At 44.0% G+C, this 12,355-nt stretch overlaps 1 protein-coding gene and 1 long non-coding RNA gene across 12 annotated transcripts in view; both read left to right on the top strand.

Annotated features, from left to right (window-relative positions):
• rbfox3 (RNA binding fox-1 homolog 3) overlaps positions 1-12,355 on the top strand; it is a 1,262,719-nt gene that overhangs the window by 1,099,008 nt on the left and 151,356 nt on the right. For all 11 annotated transcript variants that reach the window (XM_033044598.1, XM_033044592.1, XM_033044596.1 and 8 more), the window contains one exon: positions 2,902-3,150. In XM_033044598.1, the coding sequence (XP_032900489.1) occupies positions 2,935-3,150 (216 nt within the window). In that variant the 5' untranslated portion in view covers positions 2,902-2,934. The remainder of the gene's footprint in view (positions 1-2,901; positions 3,151-12,355) is intronic.
• On the top strand, positions 5,902-10,498 carry LOC116988111. Its single transcript, XR_004415860.1, has 3 exons — positions 5,902-5,964; positions 6,845-6,847; positions 10,487-10,498. It is a non-coding gene; the product is annotated as an uncharacterized LOC116988111 (long non-coding RNA).

Below are 12,355 nucleotides of genomic sequence, written 5' to 3'. Positions count from 1 at the left end.
TGTAATCGTTTTGAGAGCAGTGTCAAAGAGTCGGACAACGCAGAAACAGGCCCTTCAGCCCAACTTGTCCATGCTGACCAAGATGCTCCCATTTGCCCATGTCTGATCCATATCCTTCCCAGCCATGTATCTGTCAAAATGTCTTTTAAATGTTATCATTGTATCTGCGTCAACTACTTCCAGCTTGTTCTACTTTCCTACCACTCTCTGAGTGAGAAAGTTGCCCCTCAGGTTCCTATTGAATCTGTGTGCCAAAAAAGACTATGCAAAAGTGGAAACCATGGATGAACCATGAGACTCACACCGAGTGAAGGCTAAGTCTGTGGCATTCAAGTCTCTGCAGTCTTTCCAGCCTAATGACATCATTCTTAAGAGCAGGATAGCTAAAACTGAACACAATTTTCCAAGTGCAGCCTCACCAACATCTTGTACAACTGAAACATTAATATCCCAGTTTCTCTACAATAACCTGACTGATGAAGGCCAGTGTGCCAAACATCCTCTTCACCACCCTGTCTACCTGTGACATCACTATCAGAGAACTCTGTACTTGTCCTAAACTCCTCTGCTCAACATACACAGAATTGCTGCCTCACAGCACCAGACACCCGGCTTCCTTCATGACTACGGGCGCTGTCTGTATAGAGTTTGTGCGTTCTCCCTGTGACCGTGTGGATTTACCCGGATGCTCCGATTTCTTCCCACATCCCAAAGACATGCAGGTTTGTAGGTTGATTGAGTTTTGTAAATTGTTCCTGACGTGTCAGAGCAGACTTGTCAGGCCAAAGGGCCCGTTTCCACGGCTCTACATATGAAAGTCCTGCCCTGGTCTGACTTTCCACAATGCAACCTCACACTCACCTGAATAATGCACCATTTGCCATTCCTCGGCCCAATTACCCGGTTGATTATGATCCCGCTGTCATTTTTGACAGTTTTCTCCACTATCTGTGATAAAAACCTATTTTAGTATGATTTGCAAGCTACCAAGCATGCCTTATACTGTACATTCTCACAGCATGAAGGCACAGGGTCTTTGTCCCAGGGCAGGAGAATCAAGCACTAGAGGGCATAGTTTAAGCTTGAGAGGGGAAAGATTTAATAGGAACCTGAGGGACAACTTTTTTACACAAGGGGTAGGGGTATATGGAACAATCTGCCAGATGAGGTAGCTGAGGCAGGTACAATAACAACTAAAAGACAAGTTAATCGACTCCACAGTCAAAAAGGCACAACAGAGGATGTACTTCCTGCAGCAGCTGAGGAAGCACAATCTGCCCCAGGCAATGATGGTCCATTTCTACACGGCCATCGTAGAGTCTGTTCTCACCTTCTCCATCATGGTCTGGTTTGGCTCAGCCACCAAGCACGACACCTGGAGGCTGCAGCGAATCGTCCAATCAGCAGAGAAGGTTATTGGCTGCAACCTTCCCTCCATTGATGAACTGTACACTGCAAGGGCCAGGAAGCGAGCGGGCAAGATCATCTCTGACCCCTCTCACCCTGGCCACAAACTCTATGAATCACTTCCCTCTGGAAGGCGACTCCGGACTGTCAAAGCTGCCACCGCCATGACATAAAAACAGTTTTTATCCACGAGTAATTGCTCTACTCAACAGCCAGAAATCTGTAGCCTCCCTTTGATCTGGTATTTTGTTGGTTCACATGCTTGATCAACGGTGTTTTATCATTAATGTTTTAGTATTATTATTAATGTTTAGTGTTTTCTGAGTCATTCGTAACTGTCACTGTATGTCATGTTACTTTCGGGTGGAGCACCAAGGCAAATTCCTTGTATGTGAATACTTGGCCAATAAACTTACTTACTTACTTACTTAATGGATAGGGAGAGGTTAGAGGGACATGGGCAAATGTTGGCAGGTGGGACTAGTGTTTGCGCCGAAGGGCCACTTTCTGTGCTGTGAGTGTGGACAAATACTTATGTCATCATGACATTCCAACTGCTCAGGGCAATTGGACCACAACTTCTGCGAGATTCCACAGGAGTTTTGTTCCTCCTGTCTCTTGGGACTATTATCGCTTCGAATGTGACATTTGTTTAATTGGTGAACTCCTCCACAAATGATTATAGCGATTTTTACATTTTATGGCAAATAATTATGGTGAACGTGTTCATCAGCCAAGGGAGCAGAATTGGGCCATTCGGCCCATCAAGCCCATACTCTGCCAAATGATCCTGGTAAATGTGTTGAGTTATGACAATGTTTATAGTAAATGTGATGATTTATGGTAAATGATTATGGTAAGTTTTACTATATATAGAGTCAAAGAGGCATAGAGCGTGGAAACAGGCCCTATGGCCCAACGTCCACACCAACCAACATGTCCCATCTACGCCAGTCCCACTTGCCTGCGTTTGGCCCATATCCTTCTAAACCTGTCCTATCCATGTTCCTGTCTAATTGTTTCTTAACTGTTGCAATAGTCCCAGCCTCAACTATCCCCTCTGGCACACAAAAAAGCTGGAGAAACTCAGCGGGTGCAGCAGCATCTATGGAGCGAAGGAAATAGGCAACGTTTCGGGCCGAAACCCTTCTTCCCCTCTGGCAGCTCGTTCCATATACCCACCACCCTTTGTGTGAAAAAGTTATCTGTCAGATTCCTATTAAGTCTTTCCCCCTTCTTCTTAAATCTATGTTCTCTGGTTCTTGATTCCCCTGCTCGGGGCAAGAGACTCAGTGCGTCTATTCCGAGTTATAGCAAATGATGCTGGTAAACGTGATGAGTTATGCCAAATGATTATGGTAAATGTGACTATAGATGGCAAGTGATTACGGTAGATGTGATGAGTTGCGGCACGTGTTTACGGTGGGCGTGGCGTTACCTTGCACGGGGAGGCTATGATGAATGTTGATGGACTTTCCCCTTGTATTATTGCAGGGTAACCAAGAAGTCACAGCACCCCCGGAAGCGATGGCACAGCCGTACCCGCCAGCGCAGTACCCCACGCCACAGAATGGCATCCCAGCCGAATATGCCCCCGCACATCCACACCCCACGCAGGACTATGCTGGGCAGACTACAGTACCGGAGCACGCCATGACGATTTACACGCCTACACAGACGCATTCTGACCAGCCATGTACTGATGCAAACACACAGTCCTTAACGGGCACATCCACAGTACCGGTAAGTATGCCATCCTTCAACCTCCAACCTGTACATGAACGCTGCCGGGAAAACACAACTAACAGCTGGAGGTGCTCAGCGGATCAGGCAGCACCTCTGGAAGGAAATAGACATTTTGGTGACATTTTGGGTTATGTGAAGAAGGGTCAGCTATTTCATAGTTCTCATTAATGGCAGACAAATGTAACACAATTAATTACTCTGCATTGGAAACACCTGCTTGCAGCAAGTATCACACCTTTTGAAATATCTTGCACTATATCTTGCACTAACTTTTCATGGTGAGGTTTTACCACAAAATTAACATTGCCAATCGTTTCAGGTTCATGAATGACATGGAATAAAGTGGTTGACAAGTTTAGTTTTGTTTTCGAGATGCAACATAGAAACAAGCCCTTCGACAAAGGATCACCAGTACACTGGTTCTATCCTACATATTAGGGACAATTCACCAAAGCCAATTAACCTACAAACCTGCATGATTTTGGAATGTGGAAGGAAACCGGAGCACCCAGAGAAAACCCACGCAGTCATGGGGAGAACGTGCAAACTCCATCCAGACACCACCCATAGTTAGGATCTAACCTGGGTCTCTTGTGCGGTAAGGCAGCAACTCTTTTCAGCCACTTATTTCAAAGTTCTTTTTAGTTAAATGGCAGATGAATGAAATATACCAACTCTGCATCGGAAACACTAAATTAGCCTGTTTGTATCAAGAATTCTTTTTGACGCAACTTGCACTAACTTTTCATGTTAACTTTGAAATTACTTGCTCGCTGTACAAGTTAAAACATTCCCCAAAATGTCATCTGACAATTCCCTCCTGTTGAGTTCCTCCAGCAATTTGATTTAATGCTTAAGTTTCTAGCATCTGCAGTCTCTTGCATCTACATAAATATAACATTTGGCAAGTTGAAAACCTCATATAACAGTAACGTTAAGAATATATGGAAATAAAAGTATGAAATGCATGAAAATATATAACAAACTACAGGAGCTTTTTGTGCAGAAAATAATTCTACAAAAATGGTGCAGTCATTTAACATAATTAATGTTATAATTCGCAGCCTTGTAAATGAAAAGTGAAACACGAGGACATTTCTTAAAACAATTATAGACACAAAGTGCGGAAGTGGCTCAGCAGGTCTTGTAGCATCTCCAGAGAAAATAGATAGGTGGCATTTCAGGTTGGGACCCTTCTTGTCACCTAAATGTCACCTATCCATTTTCTCTGGATGCTGTCTGTTCTGCTGAGTTACTCCAGTTTTATGAGTCCATCTTCGGTATAATAAACCAGCATCTGCAGTTCATTTTTATAACATCTTAGAACAATTAGTTTTTTTAAAACTGACAGAAACGTCCTTTATGAAAAGAATAGGTAAGGCAGTCTTTGCATTTTGATGGCATGGATTGTAACCTGTCTTGGCAAAAAGGATGAAACAATCTTAATTGCTGCATTGCGTATGTCAAGATAGTCAGTATTGAGAATGCGTTTTGACACTGACATGCCTTAGATCAGTGGGGCAGCACAGTGGCGCAGCGGTAAGGTTGCTGCCTTACAGCACCGGAGACCTGGGTTCAATCCTGATTATGGATGCTGTCTGTACGGAGTTTGTATGTTCTCCCTGTGACTGCGTGGGTTTTCTCCGGGCGCTCCGGCTTACCTCCCACATTCCAAAGACGTGTGGGTTTGTAGGCTAATTGGCTGTAGTGTGTAGGATAGAACTGGTGTACGGGTGATTGGTGGTCGGCACGGACACGCTGGGCCGAAGCCATGTTTCCATGTTGTATCTCTGACCTAAACTAAAAGAGATTTGGGATACTGGCATACGAGGACCACACGGTGAGAATGGGAGGGACAACTTGTGTTAGGTTGGGACAGTGCTTCACTTTCAGGGTGAGCTACGTGAAGCTCCTACTTGCAGTCAGCTTGTGCCAGTACAGCCCGAGATGCACTTGGCACTGCCTTATGCCACCAGTTGGTGAACCATCTGTAGTCACCAGCGTGCTGTATGCATTCGCACACTAAAAATAATCTTGCCCTTGCACGTATTCTATGGCACTGGTGAGAAAAAAATTCTCAGCAAAATGACTGGTGTATCCTTGCACTGAATGAAGCAAGAGATTCACCAAGCAGTGATATCCACAGCACGTATTTCAGCCCGCAGTCCTTTGGATCACTTTAAAACGCTGCTTTCAGCTTCCATCTATGGTTAAAGAACAGAGTGCTCATTCACAGTCAAGTGTGACTGGACACAGGTGTCCTTCGGCCCATCGAGTCCATGCTGACCAACGATCACCCCGTACACTGGCACTATCCTACATGACAAGGGACAATTTACAATTTTGCCAAAGCCAATTAAACTACAAACCTGTACGTCTTTGGTGTGTGGGAGGGAACCAGAGGAAAGCCCACGCGGTCACAGGGAGAGCGTGCAAACTCCGCGCAGACAGCACCCGCAGTCAGGATCGAACCCGGGTCTCTAGCGCTGTAAGGCATCAATTCTGCCACCGTGCCACCCTCAAAATTCAGTCCGAAATTGGTGAACATTTAAGATCAAATCACCTAGACTGAACCTAGATATTTAGATTGATATAAATATCCAACGTTGGTAAATACTTGGAGTACTGTGTGCAGTTCTCGATGCCCAGCTAGGGAAGGATGTCATTAAGGGAGCAGAAGAGATTCACCAGGATGTTACCTGAGCTTGTGGATTTTAGTTAGAGGGTGGATGCACTGGGGTGTTTTTTCTTTGCAGTGTAGGAGGCTGATGGTTGACCTTATTGAGGTTTACAAGATCATGAAGGGCATGGGTAAAGTGAATGCTCACAGCCTTTTCCCCAGAGTAGAAGATTCTAAAGCAAGAGGGCATAGGCTGAAGGAGGAAGGGCAGAGATTTAACAAGTAATGAAGGGGCAACTTTTTCCAATCAGACGGTAGTCCATAGAATGTCCAAATCTGGAATGAGCTGTCAGAGGGAGCTATGGAAGCAGATACAAGTTTGACTTTTAAAAGCATTTAGACAGATATGGATAGGAAAGAATTAGAGGGCTGTGGGCCAAATGCAGGCAAATGTGACAAGCCCAGCATGCCAACTTGGTCTGCATGGACAAAGTGGGCCGAAGGGCCTGTGTCCATGCTGTACCGCTCTGATTTCTTAATAGTAAAAGCATCCCATCATGTGCTTAAATACTTTAGCAATGTTTCAGTTTTTATGATTACAAATAGAGCACTTAAAATTGTCCTGATCTGCACAATTCTCCAGAGGAGCAAGTAGGAGAAGTAATATTTTCAATGCACAAAGTTTAAATGGCCTTTAGGTGTTTTAACATCACTGTAGATCATTGGATAAGTTCTTAAAATACGTGTGACCCAGATACAAAATGCAACAATTTTAAACACACATTGTATTCTTTCCGTGTAACATATATCTGCATCGGACCATCCCGATTCATGTTCTCAGCTCTGCAGATAAGATGCAATGACCACTGCATAATGGTAGCTGCGTTACAGTGTTGCAGCTTGTCAAGGCCAATTGAACACAGGGATTTCATGAGCATCTCTGACTTGTCGAGGGCTTGACATGCATTAGTGATGAATGGTAATTTTTAAACTAAAGGAATGATATTTTAAATCAAAATAACTACAGTATTCACCTATTATTTCGTTCCAAGGCCTTTATATAGTCTTAAGATGGTTGCATAAGTAATAGATGTTCAGAATTTAGAAATACATTCAAATTTTGTTTTTAGTAGCAGTAATGCTATATTTACCAGCTATGGAAATTCAAGTCTCACACAATTAAGTGATGAGACTGATGCATATTTTTGGGGAGGAAGGTTTTATTTCCACTAGTGAGGATTCTTGAAGATAGACTCCTTATTGTTAACGATGTTGGACATATTAAGGATTTGTAGTCCTGGAGTACTCATAACATTTAATAGGTCAAATAAAGAAGAGTTTGACTGAAATAAACTTTGGCAGATTTTCATAATGAATTTAACATGAATCTTTTGTAAAAAAAACCCTGAGTTTTTGCCAGTGAATTCATCATGAATTGGCTGGAACTGAGTACAAAGTGATCTTTGCAGTTACGTGAGGTGAAAGCATTTCTCACAAGATTCAGCAATTAGACATTTCCTATTCTCTCATCACAAACAGGAGTCTAGTCCACGACATTGATAGTACAGAACCGCAGAAATTATTGCAACTTAATAATTATTATGTAGAAGAAAGTCATTTGGACAAACATGATTGTTAAATACTATTTTTATTGGAATAGTTTAGTTTAGTTTAGAGATACAGCACGGAAACGGGCCCTTCGACAAACCAAGTCCGCTCTGACCAGCGATCCCTGCACACTGACACCATCCTACACACATCACGGATAATTCACAATTATACCGAGCCGATTAGCCTACAAACCTGTATGTCTTTGGAGTGTGGGAGGAAACTGGAGCCCGGAGAAACCTGGAAAAATCCCATGCTGGTCACAGGGAGAACGTACAAACTCCGTACAGACAGCATCCGTAGTCAGGATCGAACCAGGGTCTCCGATGCTGTAATGCAGCAACTCTATCTCTGCCAACTCTATCTCTATCTGTGCCACCCTGTCTGGATTGTCTGAACAAATTTCCTTTTCTTGCACCCATTATTATTTTTCTCTTGGTGTTTAAATAGTTCCTCTTAGAGTTTAATAATTGATTGAACTTCTGAAATAACTATCTATCATTTCATCATATCTATCTATATATTAAAACTGTGTGTGTGTGTGTGTGTGTGTGTGTGTGTGTGTGTGTGTGTGTGTGTGTGTGTGTGTGTGTGTGTGTGTGTGTGTGTGTGCGTGTGTGTGTGTGCGCATGCGTGCATGTGTGTGTGTTTGTGGGTGTTTGTCAGATGGCCTTTGATTCCTTGGTCCGCCAAAACCACACCGAAAAACTCTGAGATTTTTTCCATTTCACTAGCGATTTCACTTTTACATTCATTCATCCACTCCTCAAAACATTTGGACATTTTTATGTATACGTTTTTAAATAAAATCCCCCTCTCACTCACTCATGAAATGTTTACACATTCCGGTAGAGATTTACCTCGTGATGTCGAAAATCGCCTCATCTGATAATTTGATTCATTATTTCCCGAGTTTTTGACTAAAATTGTTCACCAATCTGACATTTTTTGAAGTTAACGAGCTGAAGCGAGCTGGATGGCGTCACAATGTATCTGTTCCTCTCGGCCAGCTGCGCAGAATTTTCAACGTGCAGAAACTCTCCTCCCCCTCCTCCCCCTGTCTCCTTCTCCTCTCCTCCCCCCTCTCCATCTCCCCCTCTCCCCCTCTCTCCTCTCACCCCCCCCTCTTCCTCCATCCCCCCTCTCCATCCCCCCTCTCCCCTCCCTCTCCACCCCTCTCCCTCCCTCCCTCCACCCCCTTCTCTCCCCCTCACCCCCTCTCCCTCTTTCTCTGCCCCTCGAGATAGGGTGGGGGATGGGGTAAAGGGAGCCAATGAATAATATTAATATAATATCAAGGGGGGTGGTTAATGTGTGTGGGGGGGGGGTTAGTCTGTGAGTGATGCCGCAAGCCCCTCCCCCCCCCGCCGCTACCACACATTGAGGGGACGGGAGCCAACGGGTCCCCCTTGGTCTAGTGCATTCTTAAAACTGTTGTGCTAGAAAAAATATTCCTCCAATCTTTGTTTTTCAAATCTCAAGTAGTGTAGTGTAGTGTAGTGACGTTGGGCCGTGTGAGTCATTCAAGGGTCTCCCAATCTAGGCAACTACCCATTGTGCAATACTGCACTAATTCTACACTTGAGACTGATCTGGACATTGATCTGTCATATGTACCAGCACACACCTCTCCACCAGACAGACACGAACATTTGATGGATAGCTCCAGATACGAAGCGATACGTTGATTTACTCTTAAGCAATAGGTGAACATAGAGCCGTAGAGTTCAACCAAAGTGCACCTATCCAGGCTGGTCCCATTTGTCCTAAATTCTTCCCAACCCTTCCTATCCAGGTATCTATCCAAATGTATTTTAAATGTTGTTATGGCACCTGTCTCAACTACTTCATCTAGCTGCTCATTCCACATAACCGTCACACTCTGCATGAAAAGTTGCCCCTCGGGTTCCTGCTAAATCTTTCCCCTCTCACCTCAAACCTATGTCCTCTGGTTAATATTCAAATAATATTTCATCTCCTAAATTCAATCTCAGTTTCCTTGGTTAAAATGAAAATGAAAAACCACACGCCCTGCTTTCACTTGTTTGTGGATGTCATCTTTTGTTCTTTTGAACTTTGAGCTGAAGAGATATTGATCTTTGGAGGTAGACACAAAATGCTGGAGTAACTCAGCGGGACAGGCAGCATCTCTGGAGAGAAGGAATGGATGACATTTCGGGTCGAGACCCTTCTTCAGACTCTTTGGATCTTTGGAGTTTCTTTTCAGCTCTGTACCATTATGTCTCCATGTTAAATCTTGGTCTGTGTCAGCGTTGATGAGATTTTTAAAAATCTTTTACCATGCCTTCTTCAGGAAGCCAAAGTGTGGTCTCACAATCATGTTGTCATACAGCATAGAAACAGGCCCTTCAGCCCAACAAGTCCATGCTAACCATCAAACATTCATTTTCTCTAATCTATTTTCTCTTTTCATTTTATTCTCTCCACCAACTTCTGCCAGATTTGCCACTCACTTATCTCTGAACATGTTAAAGAGTCAAAAGTTCCAGACTGGTAATAGGAAGGAAGTAGCAAATTGACCATTTCTTTCTTGGCATGGTGAACTGAAAGAAGGCACAACAATAGATTTTGTTTTTGTTGTCAGAAAGGAGAGTTTACCGCTGTAGGAGATTAGTTTGCATCAATATGTTGGCAGGTGGAAATTTAAAATGCATGGGAAGAGCTATTAAACCAGTCTCTGCTGCCAAATCTGTCACATTTATGGTCAACAAAACTGCCAAACTTCTATTAAAGATGGCCAACAGTCTGCGAACAATGTCCAACCATCAGCAAAGGGAGGTGCCCACTTGAGAACCCTAATGATATACTAGCATCTACACGGTTAGTTTGTATGTGCTAACGTGTCAATAGCTCATTGTTGAACCCGCCTGGGTTGCTTGCGTCCGGATGGCATGAACATTGAATTCTCCCAATTTTGCTAGCCCTTGCTGTCTCCTCCCCTTCCTTAACCCTTGAGCTGTCTCCTCCCATCCGCCCGCCCTCGGGCTCCTCCTCCTCCCTTTTTCCTTCCTTCTCCCCCCTACCCCCCATCAGTCTGAAGAAGGGTTTCGGCCCGAAACGTCACCTATTTCCTTCGCTCCATAGATGCTGCTGCATCCGCTGAGTTTCTCCAGCATTTTTGTGTACCTTCGATCTTCCAGCATCTGCAGTTCCTTCTTGAACGCTCATTGTTGAATATGGAGTTGGTTATTGTCCTAGAGAGTAAGTGTGTATAAGCAGTTTAGATACTACTTTGGCTTTGGGCTTGGTTTTCTTGGTTGAGCACTTATCCTGGTGTTACAGCATCTACTTTGTGTTGTAGTAGTAATTTCTCTTGACAGTGCTTCTCATTATCAATGGAATGTCCGTCGGGTGAAAAAGCTAGAACGTACATTTCTTAATATCGCGATGTATCAGTTTCCTATCTTAGCCTATTAGAAGTTAGAAAATGAGTGCTATATGTTAGCAAAGCCCCTGGCTATTACTGTACGGTGATATTACTGTAAGGCCATATCCCAATTGCAGGCAAATGGGACCAACCATGCCAGCTTGATCAGCATTGGCAAGGTGGGCCGAAGAGCGTGTTCCCAAGCTGCACAGCTCTCCTTTAAGAGACATAAACGATAAAGAAAATCCCTCCATCCAACTATACATGCGGCACTTTCATCAACAAAAGCACGCATTTTAATCAACAATTGATAGAAAAAGCAACAATTTTAAATGTAATCCCACAAAATGACAAAATCTGGTTTAAATTTCCTACCAACAATAATGTTTGCACAGTGAACAAAGCAGAGAAATGTAAATGGCCGACTCTTAAAATTATGGAGACACAAGATACTGCAGATGCTGGAATCTTGAGCAATAACCAAAGTGCTGGAGGAACTCAGCAGGTCAGGCAGGGATCTGTGGAGGACATGGATTGATGGATAGATGGATTTAAGAGAGAGTTAGATAGTGCTCTAGGGGCTAGTGGAATCAAGGGATATGGGGAGAAGGCAGGCACGGGTTCTTGATTGGGGACGATCAGCCAATGAATGGCAGTGCTGGCTCAAAGGGCCGAATGGCCTCCACCTGCACCTATTTTCTATGTTTCTATGACGTTTCAGTCTGAAGAAGGGTTCCAGCCTGAAACAACAAATGCTGCCAGACCCGCTGAGTTACCCCTTAAAATTATGCCAAGATTCAATGTGTTTGATAGGAAAAGGGGTTCCATAAATTCCATAAGAAAGTTTTGGGAGAAGAAAAGACAACATTTAGGGTATGCTGTGTAGCAAATAAAAGGACTGCTACTGATTGCATAGGGAATAGATAATAGACACAAAATGCTGGAGTAACTCAGCGGGACAGGCAGCATCTCTGGAGAGAAAGAATGGGTGATGTTTCGGGTCGAGACCCTCCTTCATAGTGAGACCGGAACAGATAGATTGATTGATTGAAAGATAATAATAATAATAATGGATGGGATTTATATAGCGCCTTTCTAATACTCAAGGCGCTTTACATCGCATTATTCATTCACTCCTCAGTCACACTCGGTGGTGGTAAGCTACTTCTGTAGCCACAGCTGCCCTGGGGCAGACTGACGGAAGCGTGGCTGCCAATCTGCGCCTACGGCCCCTCCGACCACCACCAATCACTCACACACATTCACACACATTCACACACAGGCAAAGGTGGGTGAAGTGTCTTGCCCAAGGACACAACGACAGTATGCACTACAAGCGGGATTCGAACCGGCTACCTTCCGGTTGCCAGCCGAACACTTAGCCCATTGTGCCATCTGTCGTCCCAAATAGAAAGATAGAGCATGGATTGAGGCCATTCGGCCCACCGAGTCCACACTGACCATCGATCATCCGGTCACACTAGTTCTATGCGATTCCACTTTTGCATCCACTCCCTATACATTAGGAGAAATTTAGAGAGGCCAATTAAACTAGATCCCCGCACATCTTTGGGATGTGAGAGGAA

Source organism: Amblyraja radiata, chromosome 26 (assembly GCF_010909765.2).
Source record: "Amblyraja radiata isolate CabotCenter1 chromosome 26, sAmbRad1.1.pri, whole genome shotgun sequence".
Lineage (NCBI taxonomy): Eukaryota > Metazoa > Chordata > Chondrichthyes > Rajiformes > Rajidae > Amblyraja > Amblyraja radiata.
The sequence above is the reverse complement of the archived record's forward strand: the minus strand, read 5'-3'. Positions and strand labels throughout refer to the sequence as shown.